Here is a 21,409-nt window from a genome sequence, read left to right as displayed (position 1 = left end):
CCTGTGGAGATAGATTCACAACTGTCTACAGGTAGTCTGTGGAAGAGCTAAGACCAGAACTCAGATCATCAGAGTCCCAGGCGTAGGGCCTTACCAACCAGAGGACCATTGTTCTTCTCTTAGTTTGCTGACATAGGTAGTTAATAATAGTCTCAGATAAAATTTTATTACCGTGTTATGTTAATTTAATTTTAAATACATGTAAGAGTAACCAAATTATATTGTGTAATGACACGTTTGCTCTGGCACCAGTGTGCCATTATCTATATGTGTGGTTATTAGCAGAGCATTCAGTCTTACAATCATTTATATGATTTGTTGTAGTTGATTACATCTTGATGGATCCAGCTGAGAGAGAGAGACTCTTTATTGGAAATATCCCACGCTCTTTTCCTCAGAGAGTGATTCGTGCACCAGTCCCATGGCATAGTGTTTACCAAGAAATAAAAAGCTGGAATGAAAACCATCTGTTCACAGTGAATCCAATGATGCTTATGTTACAACACCTCTGGTTTACTGAGTAAGATGTCTTGCTTACTGTAGATTGGTTAGAGTAATTCTTTGTACCATTATTTATTTTAATGATTTTTTAGTTCTTGCATTGCTGTGTCATCTAGACACAAGACATTACATTAAAAACAAGAAACACTGAGTCAGCAATAAATGTATTGTTTCTTTTCATTGTAAGACACCATTTGAGACCCTAGGTACATGCTTGGGTGGTTAATCCTTCCTGCTGCTGGGGTTGCTGCAGCGACACTTCCCTTTTTAGCATGCTAGCTCGATCAGTCCCTATGGTAAAACACTCCACCCTTAACTTAGAACTCCTAGTCAAGATTTTTCAAACGTGACTAGTGATTTTGGTGCTTAAATTTTTGGGTTCTCAACTTGACAAATGAACGGGGCCTGATTTGCAGAGAGTGGGCACTCCGCTCTTCTGAAAATCAGACCCCTTTAAGATGTCTCAGGTTGGTGATGCAAAATCACTAGCCACTTTTGAAAATCATGGGCCTCCTTGTGGGGTTATGTCAGATTTGTATGCTATTAAGTAACACTGGACTTTGTGGTCAGGAATCTAATCTGTTGATTTGTGACTTACAGACCATTGCAAATTGGGATGTGTATCATGTTAGGCACTGAACCTCAGTGTGCAAAAGCAGACCAGATTTTGATTTTTTCTTCCCACAGTTTAGCCAAAATGGACACTTATATGTACTTCTGTTAGAGAGCATAGGAAGAGAAGAAACTCTGTCACTCTACATGTTCATCTTTGGCTGAGTGGAAAAATGAATCTGACAATGAAATGAAACAAATCATTTTAGGAAAAAACAATTGTGATATGAAAAAGACAAATACAAAATGAAATTCACTCGGTTCAGCTCTGAAAGTTTGCTGATAGTAAAAATGAATCAGAAATATGTAGGGTAACTTAGGAAAGAAACAAGTTGCATCAGTGAAAAAGAGTATTCACATTTTTAATTACTTATAAGAGCCTCCTGATTGTATCCCATTAATCACAGCTATCTGAGTTCTGCTTTATTTTCCCAAGGTTTAGTGACCTAAGGTTTGTTCGTACAAAAGAAATGCTGTCAGGTGACCTGCCACTGCTGCCCAGTGAATTTGAAGATTTAGTTCGAAGACATTGTATGGAAGCACATGACATTCTTCAGAACAAGTCAGTACTGTATATAAGAATCTAGATTAATAGAATATTCTTAGAGTAGATTTGTACAGGTAACTGCAATGGGGGAATGCACAAAAATGTGAATCTTCATTTGTTCCTACAAAACTCAATGTTTGCATGTGCAATTATATAAGTGCTAAGTATTATCACTGACTCATCTCCTTCTGTCTTCATGCAAACAAAATTGAGATTTTTTTTTTAATGAAACACCCCAGGAAAGCGATGGTAATTTTGCTAGAGTAGGGACTACATTATGTGGCCCATTATATTATTATATTATCAATAATAATATTATTATATTATTGTCACTAGCTGCATGCACAGAATAATAGTCTGATGCACAATTTACTGGGTTTGCTTATCCAAAAGGTATGCACGCACACTTGCAACTGTGCCCACATTTGAAAAATTGATCCTAAATTCCAGAATGAAGCCTTATACATTATCATATTTGTATTAGTTTTGATATTAGCAGTATTTACAAACTGTTGCTGTTTTAGTTGATCACCCTAAGCTAAACTTGATAGGCCAAATTGTGTAGTCAAGGAGGGAGCACTGCAGAATTTTGTCCTGTAATACTCATGTGCTGTTATTATAGTATAATACATAAAATATTTAGTTTTTAAAAGACAGTTGAAATCCTGCCCCCACTGCTTCAGAGGGGCCAGATTTCAGATGCAAAATCCATGATACAGAATTTAGTTGCAGACTAATGATCCCCAGTTGCTACATAAGGGCCCAATCCTGATCTCAGTGAAATGAATCAATAAATGGTTTAATTCCCATTGACTTCAGTGGTGCACAGTTAGTCCCTAAGGGCTTGGCTACACTGGAGAGTTGCAGCGCTGGTGGTGCCTTTACAGCACTGCAACTCACTCACCGTCCACACTTGCAAGGCACATACAGCGCTGTATCTCCCTGGCTACCGCGCTGGCTGTACTCCATGTCTGCCTGGGGAATAATGACTGCAGCGCTGGTGCTGCAGCGCTGGGGTGCCAGTGTAAACAGTGATTAATCTTACTACGCTGTAACTGACCTCCAGAATTTTCCCATAATGCTTTTAACTAAAGAACTCTCTTTGTTTTCTTATGATGCCTCTCTTTGTTTTGTTGTGAACTCGGGGCTTCCGGAGCTGCTTATCTAAAAAACAAACACAGCTCCTGTTTGCTGTGAATGAGGCAGGCAGGGGGATGAATGTCTACAGCCTAGTGTTTGCTTGAGGAGAGAAACAGCACGGCGGGAGGAGGGGAAGGGAGTCCATCGGAGCAGCTGCTTATCTGGTCTGCAGGCTATTTGCATTTAAGAGTGAATGAGGGGTTGGGGAAGTGGTCAGAATTTGCAAGGCAGGGAGCTGACAGTGTCGGCTCCAAAAATCCACTCTCTCTCTCTCCCCCACGCTCCCTGTCACACTCCACCCCACCCCCCTCTTTTGAAAAGCACGTTGCAGCAACTTGAACACTGGGATAGCTGCCCATAATGCACCACTCCCAACACCGCTGCAAATGCTGCAAATGTGGCCACACTGCAGCGCTGGTAGCTGTCAGTGTGGCCACACTCCAGCGCTTTCCCTACACAGCTGTACGAAGACAGCTGTAACTCCCAGCGCTGCACACCTGCAAGTGTAGCCAAGCCCTAAAGGTCTGATCCAAAGCCCATGTCATCAGTGGAATACCTCTCATGGGCTTCAGTGGGTTTTGGATCAGGCCCTACGTCCTGTGGCATTTGCTATATGGAAAATGTTGAGACAGAGCCAAGGCATTTATCTTTCAGGCAAGTGACATTGATTGCGTGGCAAGATTGTTTTAAACCTGTAGTATTGTAAGCGTTCACAAACTAACCTAGAGAAAGGAAGCCATCTGACTAATGAAAATTTCCAACCTTTAGGAATGTGGGCATCCATCCTAACAGGATTTGTTGGCTGCATCAGTCTCTTCTAGAGCTTTTCATCCAGGAATGTTTTTTTTTTAAAAGCAGGCTAATAATCTTATTTACTTCAATTCATTCAGAATGAATTAAAGAAATAAATCTTGGAGGCCCTGGGATCTTCAGGTGTTTTGAGCTTCAGAACTTTTTTTCTGAAACTGGTAGCATTAGCCTAAGTCATTTGGCCTCCCCTATGTGAAGTGTTTGAAATCAGCAGGGCTTGGACTGAAGGTTTTATTCTGCTCACAGAGGAGTTTGAACGCAGAGCTTGATGTGAATAGAATAGAAATGTCTTTCTTTGAAAACTGCTTATTTCTATCTTCAGTTTTCTACAAATCCTGCTTGAGCCCTGTACTTTTCAAAAAGTTCACAGGAAAGATATTGAGCAGCTCAGACTCCACAAGTCCCAGAGCCTCTAGTGTTTGAGGTTTTTAAATTCATTTAAAATTTTTAAAAATTATAGAGGGTCTGGGCAGCTTATTAACAACAAGTGTTAAACTTGGATGACCTTGACCAAGCCCACAGGACCACCAAGTTCAGCAATGGTAAAGCTCCAGATCCAGGGCTGCCCAGAGCGGGGGGGGGGGGGGGGCAATTTACCCCAGGCCCTGCAGGGGCCCCCATGAGAATATAGTATTCTATAGTATTACAACTTTTTTTTATGGAAGGGGCCCCCAAAATTGCTTTGCCCCAGGCTCCCTGAATCCTCTGGGCAGCTCTGTCCAGATCCAGCACAGCACTTGAGCGGGTGCTTAACTTTAACTACATGTGCAGCCCCCTGAAATTTGACTCAAGACCCAAGGGAAGAGGTAGAGGGACCTGAGTCTTGATACCTGTTGTCAAACACTGGTTGTAAATTCAGCTGAAGACAGAGCCTTATCCTGCCTCTTCTTTCCCACATTCTCTTCCCTTTCTATCTTTCTTCCTTCCCCTTTGTTCTATCTCTTTCATTCCTTAGCTCCCTATTCATCTCCCTTTCAGACTGCGTCCTCTGTTCCTATTCTACTGCAGTCACCCAAAAAAGTCCTCCCATCCCTTGGGATGCGTCATGTCACAGACACCTGTATCGGCTCCCCCACCTCCACTAAGGCTCCAGGTGTAGGCCAGTGGAATTGGTGTCAAGAGCCATTTCACACAGGAGTGCCATGAATTTGCCATCATGGTTTTTATGGGTTTAAATTAAATTAGCTTTTTGGATACTCTAAAAATAATATAATATTTATAAAAATCCAGCTGAGGGGATTGAAAACTGTATCACACTGAAAATTGTCATGCTAGACCAAACTCTAGTTATTTGGTTTTGTGTTGATAGACTAAGCACTATCATTATATGTTGAAGCCAGTACTATGGACCCCCCCACACAAGTAGGCATCCCCAACTCAAGCAATCAGTATCTTCAAGGTTTTTGGTCCAACTTTGTTTGATCTTTAGGTAAAGACCAGTCTCTTCTACACAGCTGAGTTTTGCTGGTCCCTTGGGTGACTGCTTAGTGCCGGTTTCATTACATACAGCACATTAGGTCTATAGGGTTTTTAAATGTGCTTTGTATTTTATTGTAGGTGGATCCCAACTTGTGCATCTCTCTTTATTGATCAGAAGGAGAGGTGGCTTCATTTGGCACCCCAGAGTGACTATGATTCCCCGAAGCAAATTGAAGAGTATTTTGCTTCTGTTGCAAATCTCATGTCATTACAGCTACGCGAGATGGTTATTAACTCTTTGGAAGACCTCCTGGCATTTTTTATGATACACAAGGTATATGGAATGAAGTGAGCTGCTGCTATTTCTTTTCATTGTGATGTAGAAATAGGAATCGATACATTCTTCAAATCAAATACCTTTTCATGGGTATATGCCCAGGATTCCTCCTGCCTTCCAAACATATGGCCCGATTCTGTAACCCTTGCTGGTATTCAGTAGGATTTCTTGTGTGATCAAGAGCTATTCACTTGTGTAAGAGTTTGCAGGATTAAGACCATAGTTAGCAAGTTCTAAAAGTTTTCAGCTATTGATGTGCATTGCTGTAGTGTTGCTGTTTAGATAGGCCCTGATCTAGCAAAGTACTTTAGCACATGTTTAACTTTAAGCATGTAAGTAATCCCATTGAAGTCAAAAGTGCTTAAGTACGGTGCTAATTCTGTCCCATAAAATCATGTGTGTGTATAGGCAATAACTACTTATTAATATATGTGGTGCTATGACTCCAGCACATAAGTCCTATCATTTCTTCCCTTCAGTAACATGGTTGTGTCAGTAGTTAAGTATCACACAGGATCTGCTATAATCCACTACGCAAAACATTTGTAAATAGCACAAATTTGGCTGGATTGTGGCAAATAACCACAGAAGCATATTGACAAAATGTGGAGCTGCACCTGCCTTGTGCTAAGTGCTGCATCTGGATGATGATGATTTATGATTTGTTCTGCGGTAGCTCCTAGATCAGGCCCCCAGACATTGTGCCAGGTGCTGTGCAAACAATTGGAATGCAAACAAAATAATTAAAAACTAAATAATTAAAAACGATTATCACTCATTAGGGGTTTGATTCTGTGAGGTGGTCAGGGCTCTACTTCCATTGAATCAGTGAGGACTGAGGGTGCTCAGTACCTTGAAAGATCAGGCTCCAGCTCAGGATGAAGATACTCGTGGTGCAGTGTATTAAAAAGATCTCAGTTTATATATGTGATTTTAAGTCATTTTAAATGACTTTTGAGTTGTGCATGTTATACTCAATTAGTTCAGCATTTGTTGTTTTTGTGTTTTTTTCCCTTGAGGATGGGAATGACTTTGGAGAACCATATCAAGAAATGCAGTTCTTTGTCCCTCAAATACTAATAATCAAACTCAATGTGGAGGAACCCAGAATTGTGTTTCAACCCCTTTGGGAAGATTGTTGGAATTTAATCTACCACTGCTTCATGGAGATCCTGCGGAGTTCGGAGGGACTTCCGAAGGTACAGGGTAAAAGAAGGGAGATGGGCTGTATTGTGCAGAGAATGCTGCATGCAGAATGAAACCTATAAGTCAGCCTTCAGCTAATAAAGTGCTGAGTGTGGTATAAAAACTCCGATACAGAAGACAAATAGAGTTATGTATCAGTAGCTGGGGAAGCCTTAGTGATTATAGTAGAGAACATAGAAAGGATTCCTGCTCACATCCAAGCTGCTTTATTGCTTTGGTTTAATCTCACGTACTGTTCACAAACAAGGAATAATTGTCAAGTGAAAGCTATTCCAAGAGTACAATTAATTATTACCTCTGCTCTCTGCTACTTTTCTTACAATAACAGATTTTTGTACAACTATTCTAAGTGGGAACACTTTATCTTTCATGACAATTGGAAAAGTGCAAATGATCTGATTATATTTTCCCATTTATTCCATTCTATTATATAAAAGTGTCCTCTGGGATTCTTTAATGTCCCGAAGTAAAATGTTCATAAAGTAGGCCCAATTTTTAAACATAGGCTCCAACAGAGCATCAGAATCTTGCATTTGAGTGCTCAAATCAGTATTTAGGAATGCAAATACCAATGCCTAAAAGCATATTGGATGCCACTGAATGCCTGCTCAAGTGTCTAAATATGTGGTATTTTAACTCCAGTGGCCTAGTTGAGCTTACTCCTGACTATTGTCCTGTTTCAGCAAAGCATCAAAGCATATTCCTAAAGTGCATGTTTAATTGCTTCGCGGAAGCAGGGCAGTGTAGTGCAGGATGCTGTTTCTGCCAGATCACTAGATAGGTAGAATTCTACACTTCTAGCCATGGTGTGAAATGCCCTTGCTTTTCCTGTAGTATGCTGTATTTGTGTTGTGGGGTTCCTTCTAGGTAGAAATGCAACTCTTTCCAGAATTAAAAAAAGATGACCCCACTCTTCGTACAGTGAAAGTGGATGAATCTTTGGTTTCAGAATATGTGAACAAAACTGCCAGGATATTTGACAGCAACGTGGTTGGTCCACAGAAGTAAGTTTTTGCTTTTAACTTTGATGCTTATCTGGATCCACCAGCATGTTAAGGCAGCGTCAGTGTCATTTTTGCATGTTTACTTCCCATTGCCATGAAGCCTAATTTTGGGAGCTTGTGTTTGATTTACATTCTTCTGTGTTTAAGGTACTTAAACGTGTACAAGAAATACAGTGATCTTTTGAACAACAGTGCAGAACAAGACATTACTGATTTTTTGAAGGAAAGCCATTCTCTAGATGATTTCACTAAGGTAACATCTAACCGTATTATTATTACTAATCACTCATACAACAGTCAACATTTACATGGCAGTTTACAGACACAGATCACTACAAGTTTTCCACCCCATGCTTTCTAGTCTAAGGCAGCGGCAGCTCCAGGCACCAGCGTTCCAAGCACGTGCCTGGAGTGACAAGCCGCGGGGGGTGCCCTGCCGGTCCCTGTGAGGGCGGCAGTCAGGGAGCCTTCGGCCACTTGCCTGCGGGAGGTCCGCCAGTCTCGTGGATTCAGCGGCAATTTGGCGGCGAGTACGCTGACGCTGGGGGACTGGGGACCTCCTGCAGGCAAGCCCCCGAAGGCAGCCTGCCTGCCGTGCTTGGGGCAGGAAAAAAGCTAGAGCCGCCTTGGTCTAAGGGCATGATTCACCCTTGTAGGTAAAGAGGAGTGGGGACAATTTACATCCCCCCCTGCCTGTAGGGGGGCCAGGTTATGTGCCAGGTTATGCTGGGGAGGGCAAAGCTATGTTCCATGCAGAACCCCACTAGAGGAGGCTGTCCAGAATGTGTCCTGATCAGCACATCCTCTCTTTATCCCTCCGCTCCTGTCTCCTTAGTCAAGCCCACCCGCTTTCTATGCTGCTCCTGCTGGGCTGAGTGCAGTTTTTGCAGGCACTTGTGCCATGGCATCCATGTGGACTTTTCATTGTCGGGGGCCTCCCGGGGTTCCGGGGTTGAGGGTGATTTGAACCCTAAATGGGGAAACATGGATTGTTATTTCTGTTTAAAATATATTATCCACCTGGTGGCTGACAGATAATTCTTTGCCCTCATGTAGCATTTCCCATCTGTAGAGTCTAAGGAAACTAATAGGATTATTCTTTTCCCTTTTGTAGAAGATTGACTGTTTAACAAAACTGAAAAAAGAAATAGCCTCCATGCATGTCACTGTCCCTCTCGCCATGTTCTGCCTGGATGCTTTAAAGCTGAATGAGGAGCTTTGCAATCGGGCCCAAAAACTTAAAAATAAGCTGATTGAGTTTGAAGTGGATGAAAACAGGGAGTTAAATAAGAGGTACACATATGTGAGAATGCATGGCTATCACTAGATTTGTGCGTTGATGCCGTATATTAGTGCCTGTGTACATTGCTGAGATAATTTTATTATCTGCTGGATTTGTACAGGTATATCCACAGGCTTCTGTAAATTAACACAGCATTTCACTGGTTTGCAAGGACTCCATGTTGTGTATGTAAAGTTGACCTGAAATGTTCTTTAAATAAATATTTTTTTTTAAAAGTTCCTGAGTTAGGTTCTACCTGGATAGATCTGAAAATCACAATGAAAATATTTGACAATTATTTCCTTTTTTACTGATTTGCTAGAAGTTAAGTTGAGGGTTCTGTGTTTCCCCTGCGAGAACTAATGCCCACCTAAAGCAGGGTAAGAATCGTAGTTCCCTGTTCTTCATATCGAGATGTCCGAGATGTCTTCTGCAAGAAAGACACAGGCCTTGAACTCCAGTTTTAGCCAGTGAAAAGTTTACTTTACAATGAATTTAGCTTTAATCTACTGGTATAATTGTGCTTCACTTGAAAGAAATTCCTTTTCTCCTGAGTAAATATGGATGGTTACTCTTGGAATTGGGTTGTACTTGAGTACTGTGCATGTATGGATAACAAAAGTGCTTAGTCCAAACCTCAAACAAGAAAACACATTGCTGGGAAATGATATGTAATGGATGTCTTTTTTGCGTCTGTATTTTTTCCATTTTTTGTCCATGTTCATTTTGAGGGGGGGGTTAGTTTGAGGATCTGGGGGTAAATGTTATCTTTTTGCCTAAATTTCATGCAGGATGCTTAGTTCTGTAGATGTCAGGAGAATAAATGAGCTGCTGATTTCTGCACTTAAGGATGCCTCTGTATGTAAGAGTTCAGCTCTTGAAACAGAACATTCTAAATCTGTGGGAGGGAGCAGTTAACTTAGTGTGTTAGCAGTGGCAATTTAATGCCAATTTAACAAGCATTCTACTGTATGGATACTTCAGTCCTTGAAAGAGTGGTAGGATGTTGGAATTGAATGCCCTTAATTATTCCATGTCTGTTATGTGTATTAATGAGAATATCTTGTTTGTAAAGATGCATTAGTATCCTTTGACACGCAATCTGCATTCATGAGATCCTGCACCACTCTTCATGAATAATAATAATCGTAATTATGTGTCTACTTTCTTTTTTGTTGTAGCATTTGCAATCAATACAACATAATTGCAGACAAAGTCAGTGAGGTGCCTTTGAACACTGAAGAGCTGGTAGAGCTTACGGCATACTTAAAAAAAGCCAGTGAAGTTACCGTTTTTAAACTGAGACGTGAGATCTCTGAAGCAGCCTACAGACTGGAATTCTTGATGGACTATGCTGATCTGCCTTGTATGTTTAAAAATATGGTATAGAAAAGTGTCCCTGGCAAAAATGTGTATATGTATCTGTACACACACACACACACACACACACACACACACACACACACACACACACACACACACACACACACACACACACACACACAAAATTAGGGCTTCTATTTATTATTTATCAAAGGAAGCTAGATAAATTGTACAACTTCTACTACGCTAATGAAAGGTTTCAAAAAGAGGCAAATGGCAAGACAAAACGATTCTCTAGACGGAAAAGATGTGTAAAAAAGGAAGATTCCCCTCTCCTCTGCTCTGCCCACACATTCTTCCTTCTCTGTGATCTCTCTCTGAGAGATCTATGAACTGAGAACTCTTTCTGAGCATTTTTATAGTATGTGCAGTGATTCAACTAACATTCTTCACCACTGTACTGGCAAAATCAAGTAGCCTGGCATGTTATTTATTAAAGATATTTCTGTCCGTTTAATAAATTGCTGCAAGGGTTTTGAGGGTAATCTGAAAATAGTTTAGAAATGAAAATCAGTGCACCTGTAAGGGCTTGTCTATGCCTGGATATTTAGAACACACTTATTCTGGGATAAGAATGCCCTTCTCTGGTTTAGCTATTCCACTTAGCTAAATAATACTGAATAGCTATAGCAGAATTGTTATTTGGAATAGCTATGCTGGTCAATTTCACCCAGGTAGTCAAGGCTTCATGCAGATAATGCAATATTTCTGAGCTGATGTCAGTATTTTGTGATCATACTAAACTATTTAAGGAAACAAAGCTAAACAGCTAAATCCACATCTGGGATGTTCAAAGGTATCTAGGAGAGTTAAGTACCCTTGAACTTCCCAGGCCACATCTTTTAATAGGCTATATTTGAGGTACTTACTGGTACTTATCTTTTACATAACCCTTACTCAGGAAAAATTTCCAGCGAAGGGTTGAATAAAAACTGAGTAGCACTGGCTCACATTTTGATGATACTGGCTTTGTTTTTGTTTTGCCGTATTTGAATTTTATCCTTTTCAAATTATCTGTCTCTTTTGGAACACGGAAGAGCAAATTGGGGTAGCACTGGCATAAATGAAGGTAGAAACAGACTCACAGTTTGTCAACCAACTCTAATAATTTTACATGAGGGCAGGGGTGAATGTAACTTAAAGGACTTACCTGTAGTTCTGAGCGGGGATGTGGCCTCAACTGGAAGAGACATGGCCTCAACCTGAAGAGGCGGGACCTTTAAATGAAGATTTAAAGGCCCCGGTCTGGCTGTGGCTGGGAGCCTCAGGGCTTTTAAATCACCCTCAGAGCTACCAGCTGCAGAGGTGGCTGGGAGCCCCGGGTCTAAGGGGCGATTTAAATGGCCCAGGGCTCTGGCCGCCTCTACTGCAGCAGAGCTCCAGGGCTCCCCGCAGTGGCAGGAGCCCCAGGCCCTTTAAATTGCCACCTGAGCCCAGCTGCTGGAGTCCTGGGGCTCAGGAGGCAATTTAAAGGGCCCAGGGCTCCAGCTGCTGTAGGGAGCACTGGACCCTTTAAAGTGCCAGCCTGGGGAAGCCGATCTGGTCCGGCACGGCATACTGGTACTCCATACCGGACCGGACCAGCTTACTTTCACCTCTGCATGAGGATCATGCTAGGCCTGATTTTGAGACCAACTTGGTCTGCAGTTTTACTCCACAAAATTACAAGTGAAAACAATTGCAAATGCAAAATAACACCCTAGATTATTTGTGCTTGCAACATTCCACTCACAAAAATATGGATGCCACTTTTTTAAAGATGTGTCACTTTTTCCTAACTGTAATCTGAACTGTTTTGCTTACTCTTCATAATGACTACTTGTACATCACGGCTCAAAGGATAATTTCTAAAATGTTTTTTTTTTAATTATAGCTGAGGACATAAAGCTGAATAGTACTGTTTTTCACTGGCCGGAACAGATTGAGATAATCTTTGAAAATAGTAGAGCCCAGTTGTTTAGCAGGAGAGATCATGCAGAGGTTTCTCTGGTTAAAAGGTATGCTATTAAACTAGGGGTACGTCTACACTACGGGACTATTCCGAATTTGCATAAACCGGTTTTGTAAAACAGATTTTATAAAATCGAGTGCGCGCGGCCACACTAAACACATTAAATCGGTGGTGTGCGTCCACGGTTCGAGGCTAGTGTCGATTTCTGGAGCGTTGCACTGTGGGTAGCTATTCCGTAGCTATCCCATAGTTCCCGCAGCCTCCCCCGCCCCTTGGAACTTCCGGGTTGAGATCCCAGTGCCTGATGGGGCAAAAATCATTGTCGCGGGTGGTTCTGGGTAAATGTCGTCAGTCACTCCTTCCTCTGGGAAAGCAACGGCAGACAAGCATTTCGCGGCTTTTTTCCCTGGATTGCCCTGGCAGATGCCATAGCATGGCAATCATTGAGCCTGTTTTGCCTTTTGTGACTGTCACCGTATGTGTAATAGATGCCGCTCACAGAGGCGATTCAGCAGCGCTACACAGAAGCATGCTTTTGCTTTTGCATGATAGCAGAGATGGTTACTAGCCATACTGCACCATCTACCATACCATAAATTGGTAATAAGATGGTCATGGTTACCAGTCCTTTTGCACTGTGCCATTTGCTGCTGTCATAAGTGCCCCTGGCCGATCAGCCAGGGGCGCAAAAGCCAAAATTGGGAATGACTCCCTGAGTCAATCCCTCCTTTTTGGTATCTAAAAATAGAATCAGTCCTGCCTAGAATATGGGCAAGTGTACTAGAGAACCACTGTATCATAGAGCCAGAGAGCACAGCTGCTCTGTGTCAGATCCCACAGAAATTATGAGCTGTATGCTATTCACAGGGGGTGCTCCTGCAACAACCCCACCTGTTGATTCCGTTCTTCCCCCAGCCTTCCTGGGCTACCATAGCATTGCACCCCCACTTGTGTGATGAATTAATAAAGAATGCAGGAAGAAGACACAGTGACTTGTTAGTGAGAAATGAGTGGAAGGCAGCTTCCAGCTGCTATGATAGTCCAGACAGGACAGTAAGGAGTGTGGAGAAGAGGAGCCCAGCATCCCTCTGCTAGTCCAGGGGCAATTGAATCTTTTCTTTACACATGAAGGGTGGGGGCTGATGGAGCTCAGCCCCCTGTTGCTATTATGAGGATGGTTACCAGCCATACTGCACCATCTACAAGGAAAAATTAGGGCCAGGCGCCCTTGATTGATCTCACTGATGCTAGTCGGCATGGTTACCAGCCCTTTTGCACTGCCCCATGTGCCAATAGACTGATGACGAGGACGGGTATCAGTCGTATTGCACCATCAGCCACCCATGGCGGGGGGGGGGAGTGAGGATGTTAGTGTTGACGGCTGCAGCATCGCGTCTATCTGCAGCATTCAGTAAAGATAGGGTGACATGTAAAAGGGTCAAGAGAGGATTGTTTTCCCTTTCACTTCTGGGGGTAGGTGGGGGGGTGCGTAAATTGCCGAGCTATGCCCTGACCCACCGCGGACACGGTGTTTGACCCTAGAAGCATTTGGAGCTCAGCCAAGAATGCAAATGCTTTTCGGAGACTGCAGGAACTGTGGGATAGCTTGAGTCCTCCAGTCCATGAGCGTCCATTTGATTCTTTGGCTTTCCGTTACGCTTGTCACGCAGCAGTGCGCTGAGCCCCTGCTATGGCGTCTGTCTGGAGATTTAAAAAAAATGATTTTGAATTTCGTCTTCTGTAACGGAGCGGTGATAGAACGGATTTGCCTGCCCTTACAGCGATCACGTCCGCATGGTCCATGCGGGAGCTCTTTCTTTATTTTGATTTTAACTGCATCGCCACACGTGCTGATCGGAGCTCCATGCTGGGCAAACAGGAAATATTCAAAAGTTCGCGGGGCTTTTCCTGTCTACCTGGACACTGCATCCGAGTTCAGATTGCTGTCCAGAGCGGTCAGTGGTGCACTGTGTGATACCGCCCGGAGGCCAATACCGTCGATCAGCGGCCACACTAACCCTAATCCGATATGGTAATACCGATACTAGCGCTACTCCTCTCGTTAGGGAGGAGTACAGAAACCGGTTTAAAGAGCCATTAAAATCGATATAAGGTGCCTCCTAGTGTGGACGGTTGTGGCGTTAAATCGGTTTTACGCTCCTAAAACCGATTTAAACGCCTAGTGTAGACCAGGCTTAGGACATTCCCTTGAACTAGGAGTTTAAACTTAATTAAGCAAGAGAAATGAAAAGACTTTGGACCAACAAAAAGGGATGTATTGTCAAGTCAATGGAACTGCTAGTGGGAGGAAAATCTGTCTTCTAGTACTGTGGGGTTTTAAACCATGTTTCAGAAAAATATCTCTAAGCCAGATGGGCTAGATTTTTTCCCTATCCCTGAATAGGTCTAAAGGATGGAAGGAAGGATGGTGCTAGGATTTTCATAATTTCATCCCATTATTCCTCATTACACCCCCATATACTATGCTAAAATCTTCTCTTCTCTCCTTGTTGTTTGTACCTTTCATACATCTGTAAAAGGCAGCAAGATGTATGAAAGGTACAAACAACAAGGAGAGAACATAAGATTTTAGCATAGTATATGGGGGTGTAATGAGGAATAATGGGATGAAATTATGAAAATCCTAGCACAGTCCTGAGTTCTAATACTGTCTCTAGCACTAATTTACTGCATGGATATGGGCAAATTAATTAACCTTTGTGTCTCAGTGTCCTCATCTGTGAAATGGGAACCTCATAGGGTTGTTGTAAGGATTAATTAATGTATGTTTGCGGGGCATCTTTACTTACAAATCCTAAATGTTGAGGTTAGATTTCACTTGATTATGCCCTTTGTAATTTAAAAAATAACCAAAAACCTGAAAAATGTAATATTACTGAGCTGTCTTTGACTCTAATTAGGTGCGCCCAGTTTGAGGCATTACTTGAAAGTTATTTCAAAGAAATAGAAAGTTACAAGAAACGGGATGTCATGACCATGGAAGAAATGAAGAATAATGTTGAGAAATTTAATGAGTTGGATAAGAATCTGGATAATGCACTAGTGGAATTCGAGGCAAGTAATTATCACCTGGCTTAAGTGAAAAGTTTATTTGTAATGTGTGTTAGGTAAGATAGGTGCTTAGGTTCATTTCCTGTTTTTTCACAGTTATAGGCACATATATTGGAGTTGGCTTTGAATAATTTCCCCAAGTTCTCAGACATCTATTGCCAATATCCTGCCATTTCCATTACTATTGCTGTTTATTAAAGTTGGTTTGAAAAACTGGACACTCGACAAAAAAATTCATCAGAAATTAATTTATTTTGGTTTTTTTGTCAAAATTTTGAATTTTAATTATTTTCTATACCTGCATCATCCTCTCTACTCACAAATCTGGGTCCTTGTGAAGGGTTCCTCAGTGTCTAGGAATAGGAGGAGAAATCAGTGCAGAGATGGCTCTTATCTCTGAACATGGCCTCTAAAGCTCAGGGGTGGGACTCAAAAGTTCTAGGTTCAGTTTCTGACTCTGCCACAGACTTCCTGTGTGACCTTGGGTAAGTCATTTAATCTCCTTGTGCTTCAGTTCCCCCATCTATAAAATGGAGATAACAGTACTTATTTTCTCCCAGCCTTTCTCTCTCTTGTTTATGTTGCTTGTAAGCTCTTTGGGGCAAGTTTATGGTCTCTTACTGTGTACATGTACAGCACCTACCATCTGGTCTTACTTGGAGACTTTGAGTGCTATTGTAATGCAAATTAATGAAAATAATAATCATAATGGATAAAATTTACCAATGTGCTTAAATGACATAGGGTCCTAAGTATGCACGTCACTTCTGAAAATGGGAGTTAGGCTCCTCTGTCTCATTGAAAGTCAGTGATACTTGGGATCCTAAATGTCTACGTCATTTTTGAAAATGGGATTTAAAGTTATTAGGGTCAGATTTTTCAAATGTATTTAGGCACCTAAAGATGCTGATAGTTGCCTAATGGGATTTTCAAAAGCCCCTTGGTGCCTAACTCCCTTTAGGTATCTAAATACCTTTAAATATCTGACACTTAAGCCCTATTGAAAATGTTACTCAATGGTCCATAATAGGATTCTTACATAACAATTGGACTTCTTAATGGACTTTTTTTTTTCTTAAAGGCTATTAATAAAGAAGAGGAGTTACTTGAGCGGGAGAAGAGCCAGTTTCCTTTATTGCAAACTATTATTGTAAATAAACAACCCTTTGAGCAAGTTTGGGTAACAGCTTACAATTTCCATACTAAGTCTGAGGAATGGATGAATGGTGAGGACAAGAACTGGATGAAATATTTCTCACAAAAAGCGTATATGATGAAATTTACCATATTTGAGTTGGCTGAACTTCTGTAGAATTCTATAGAATTACAGCCAGCGATGTCTTGAGAAGCAGTTGGGACCAAGTCCCCAAGTTCCTGAGATTGAATCGGTTTGTGATACTGATTTGCTGTGTGGTCTAGGCAAGTCACTTAACTGCTCTGTATCTCCATGTCCCTATCTATAAAATGAGAATGCTATTACTTACTTACTGTGCTCATGCAGATATTGCAAAGATTAATTAGTGGCTGTGTATAAAACATTTTGAAGAGGTAAAGCACTGTATATAAGTGCTAATTATAATTGTGGGCCTGGACCTGGTGTTATTTTAAGGTGGTTTTCAGGAATTTAATTTGTTTGCACATTTTCCTTACGGGAGAATGGTAACAAATGCCTATAAATGAATCTTTTTAGTAATAACTTGGCACTGAGATCTTCTTGCTGCTCTTTTCTAATTATACATGCAGGATCTATCCAGGACTTGAATTCTGAAGAAATTACTGAGGAAATTGGAAATATGTGGCGGACGATGTATAAACTAACTAAGACTTTTGCAGACCTGCCTGGACCTAGACGCTTAGCAGAAAATGTGAAATTTAAACTTGACAAGTTTAAGCAGCATCTTCCCATCCTGTCTATTGCCTGCAATCGTGGAATGAAGGACAGACATTGGGAGCAGGTGCCATAGAAATACATTTTAAACAATGAAAACACTCTACCACAATAAGGAAATCCACTCAAAATTTACCGCATGATGGTTTAATATTGAAATCTTTAAGGGTGCAGGCAAAACTTCCTGTGACAAAGTGGGAGTTTGGCCTGCGAGTAAAACTACAGAACTGGGGGAAATTATGTTGGTATTTCTTTAATTTTTATATCTTACCAGCTACTTGATAAACCTTGGTTACAAATTTATGTGATGATGGTGCTTATTTTTTCACTTATTTTCAGATCAGTGAAATAGTAGGGTATGAAATAAGACCTGATGAAACTACTTGCCTTCTAAACATGTTGGAATATGGATTATCAAAGTACATTGAAAAGTAAGAAATACATCCTAAATCTAATTCCTTAAAAGCAACCAATATATTTTATATGCTTTCATAATCAGATACCAAATTCTAGTGCATTGAGGCGTATTGGATTATTATTATTATTATTATTTATTATTTTAGAGTTTTCAAGGCCTTTCAAATTTTCACTGCTGAACTTTAGCCACTAAGGATGGCACTTTCAAAAGTGCCTAAAGAGCACAAGCCCCATTGGAAAACAATGAGATTACTTCACTTCACAACCCCCACCCAATCTCTACAAAGCTTTAATTTACAACCAAGCAGCAGCATTATATCATAGTGATTACCAGCAATAACTTGATTAGTTTGAATATATAAATAAAAAATCCTTGAAATATATGCATATGCACTGTGGAGGAACAGCAGCAGATGGAGCAGTGATTCTGGAATGCCCAGAAAACTTCTAGGCTATGAATGAATTATGCAGGTAATCCCTAAGAAGAGACAATAAAACATTCACCACACTGTCATATATTTGTCTTTGCCACATATTTTACAGTAAAACTCTTTTAGACAATTTTAAAACATATTTTTGGTACTATTTTTTATTACACTTCTGTATCTTTGTCTCTGAAGTCAGGTACCTTGATATCCAGTGTCCATCTTTCAGGAATTATGGGCCTGTTTTCTAGAATAATAAGCATGCAGTTACCAACATTGGGTATATGCTTAATTTAACTTAGATTGTAGGCTCTTTTGGGCAGAGGCTGTGTTTTTCTTCTGTGTTTGTATAACACCGAGCACAATGGGATCCTGGTCTTTAGGCACTGCCATAATATATATGATATTTTTTATTATGAATTAACAAATATATGTGAAACATGCATTTAACTGACCACTTTTGTATGCAAATACTGGGCTGTAATGCACAAATACTTCAAAGGCATGTGAAAATCTGTAATTTTTCTCATGTTTTCTCACCTACTTGCCTTTTTCCTTCCTTCACTGGAAGATTACATTCATTCATTCATTCTCCTGCTTGTGGAGTATAGAGTACTTTAGCCCCCATTTCCAGAGAGCCCAGTTTCCTGCCAATATTGCAGTTTGCTCTTTTTTTAAGGCTGAGGCAGGTGAGGTCAGAAGCCATGACATCCCTCCAGCATTTCGGCAAAGCCATCCACAATGTCTTCCCCTTTCAGCTTGTGTTGGATCAAACACACATAGCAGATAGCCAAGCTATCTGAGCCATTATTGAATAACTTGGGAAGACACTAGAGGCTGGTTGGTCTGGTGCCTGACATCCTCATTCGTAATGCGATGAAACAATCATATGCCTTCAATACGTCATTGCTCTTTCATGTTGAAAGCATCCAACTGGTGCATTTGCAGTTCTCTGTGATGGCCCAGGTTTCAGAGCCATAAGAAAAAACAGAAGCCACTGCTGCTTTACAGATCTGCATCTTACTCTAAAACTCAGACCTCAGTGGTTCAGGAGTCATGTTAGCAATCAACATTACCCAAAAGAGCCACAATACTGTGAATCCATTGTTTCATTCACAGCAAAATGATTGACCAAGCATTATTTTATCAACTACAATTGGTTAATAACATAGTAAAAGCATCCTGATTGGTTAATAACTTAGATTAGTTAATAATTAAACCACAAAGTGTTTAATATCATGTGCTGCAAAGAGCCACAGGAGACACATTAATGAGCCAGTTGTAGCTCATGAGTTTCAGTCTGAGTATCACTGCTCTAAATGATATTTATTTATTTATTCAAAATCTTTTCCTTTTTCTCTTTAGAGTGTTGAGTTTGGGTTTTTTTTGCAATGTAGCTAAACCAAATTTCATTTTAATCTAGACTGGAGCCTATTGGAGCAGCAGCCAGTAAAGAATATTCCCTAGAGAAATCCATGGACAAAATGAAATTGGAATGGGCCAATATAAGCTTCAGTTTTGTGAAGTACAGGGACACTGTGAGTATACATCAAACTAAAAAATGTGTTGTTAAGGAGAATGGGTCTAAGTCTGCCTCACACTGATTCAGCAAAATAGTGGAATTATTCCTGATTTACAGTGGTATAACTAACTGAGAGGAGGAGAATCAGGCCCAACAGACCATGTGAAGTTACCAGACTATCTATTTTAGGTACTTATATGGCCTCCAATATCATAGTATCTGAGTATTTCATAGTCTTTGACATATTTATCCTCACGGCATCCTTAGGAGGTAGGGAAGTGGTGTTATCCCTATTTTACAGATGGGGAACTGAGGCGAAGAGAGATTAAGTGACTTGCTCAAGGATGTAAAGGAAATCTATGGTAGAGCAGGGAACTGAATCCGACTCTCTCCGAGTCCCAGGCTTACACCCCAACCACTGGACCATCCTTCTTTCCCAACTAAGGTAGAGTCTCTGTAGACATTTTGGAAATGGGGGCATACAGCAGAGATACATTCCATCTCTTCTGATATGTTACAGGCGCTCATTTGCTTCCATCCATACCTTAGAGAGACTGGGAATTACAGGCTAAATTTTTAGGAGTAAAATAGTTTAAGATCAATGAATCAGAATAATGTCATTTGCCTTAACAAAGTCTGATATGTTTACAGAATACCAGTATCCTGTCAGCAATTGATGATATCCAGCTTTTGCTCGATGATCACATTGTTAAAACACAGACAATGTGCGGTTCTCCGTTCATCAAACCGATAGAAACTGAATGCCGGGTAAGAGGAAGCTGGTTCGATTGAGTTAATATGTCTCTCATAATACACTTTTCTCAAGTGCTTTGTGGTATTTTGGCATGAGAAGATGTTAAAATATAAACTTGAGCTGTTTCTAAAGAACTCAAATATTCATATTGTATTTTCAAAGAGCACTGAGCTACTGGTTTCCAAAGAAGCATATGCAAAGCTTGCTAGTACGCTGAAGGAAACCGTAATTGCATAGACAAGCCATTTGGTGCATGTGTTTTGGGAATAGGTCAGTTGCTTTAAACAAATTCTGCTAAGTTGTGGAATGAGATGCAGCTCTGTCATTTGTGAGAAATAATATATTTGTAATCTTTTAGCATTACCATAAGATTTTCAAAGTCATTCTAGCTGTTGGTCCGCCACTCCATACAGATATGATTTCGTGGTAAGCTGATGAAACAAATATCAGGAGGTAGCCGTGTTAGTCTGTATCCACAAAAACAACAAGGAGTCTGGTGGCAACTTAAAGACTAACAGATTTATTTGGGTATGTCCAAATAAATCTGTTAGTCTTTAAGGTGCCACCAGACTCCTTGTTGTTTTGATGAAACAAAGCCCTCCTACAAGTAATTCATTGATGGAAAGAAGAGTTAAATATAATGATTTCCCTAAAGGAAGCTTCCACAGAAAACAGACTTTTCCCATCAATATTTGATGATAATTTGAAGGCTTTTCTAACCTAATTGTCATGACTTGTCAACACTTCTAAACCCTTAATTCCATCCATTCCTTAGGACCTTGGCGCCGATCCTATCAAGAGTTGAGGGCAGTGGGAGCAAATGCTACTTTAATTTATAGCCACCTGTAACAGTCCCCAAGGGGCTGTATGGCAGCTGGCGATTGCTGAAACACAATACAGTCTGGCTATACCTCTTCCTATAATACATACCTGGCATACCCCTTACAAAGGGATCTGTGAGACGGTTTGGCAAGGAAAGAGGGCCCAGTCCTCCTCTTCTTACTCAGGCAATGCACCCATTGACTTCAGTGGACAATTTGGCTGTCAGCAGTATAATATTGGGTCAAAGTTAATGAATATTCAGATATTTATCGTGTGTCTGGAGTAAAGTTCAGAAGATCTCTGTGTTTCTCCATTCT

At 40.8% G+C, this 21,409-nt stretch overlaps 1 protein-coding gene across 1 annotated transcript in view; it reads left to right on the top strand.

Moving 5' to 3' along the window:
• DNAH3 (dynein axonemal heavy chain 3) overlaps window positions 1-21,409 on the top strand; it is a 108,588-nt gene that overhangs the window by 19,770 nt on the left and 67,409 nt on the right. Inside the window, exons 8-22 of the mRNA XM_044981127.1 lie at window positions 325-520; window positions 1,550-1,675; window positions 5,168-5,363; window positions 6,386-6,565; window positions 7,440-7,576; window positions 7,724-7,829; window positions 8,691-8,869; window positions 10,040-10,224; window positions 12,115-12,238; window positions 15,114-15,267; window positions 16,346-16,490; window positions 17,008-17,219; window positions 17,492-17,583; window positions 19,418-19,532; window positions 20,168-20,284. Coding sequence (XP_044837062.1) covers window positions 325-520; window positions 1,550-1,675; window positions 5,168-5,363; window positions 6,386-6,565; window positions 7,440-7,576; window positions 7,724-7,829; window positions 8,691-8,869; window positions 10,040-10,224; window positions 12,115-12,238; window positions 15,114-15,267; window positions 16,346-16,490; window positions 17,008-17,219; window positions 17,492-17,583; window positions 19,418-19,532; window positions 20,168-20,284 — 2,264 coding nt within the window. The remainder of the gene's footprint in view (window positions 1-324; window positions 521-1,549; window positions 1,676-5,167; window positions 5,364-6,385; window positions 6,566-7,439; window positions 7,577-7,723; window positions 7,830-8,690; window positions 8,870-10,039; window positions 10,225-12,114; window positions 12,239-15,113; window positions 15,268-16,345; window positions 16,491-17,007; window positions 17,220-17,491; window positions 17,584-19,417; window positions 19,533-20,167; window positions 20,285-21,409) is intronic.

Source organism: Mauremys mutica, chromosome 11 (genome assembly GCF_020497125.1).
Source record: "Mauremys mutica isolate MM-2020 ecotype Southern chromosome 11, ASM2049712v1, whole genome shotgun sequence".
In the NCBI taxonomy this organism is placed as follows: domain Eukaryota; kingdom Metazoa; phylum Chordata; order Testudines; family Geoemydidae; genus Mauremys; species Mauremys mutica.
The sequence above is the reverse complement of the archived record's forward strand: the minus strand, read 5'-3'. Positions and strand labels throughout refer to the sequence as shown.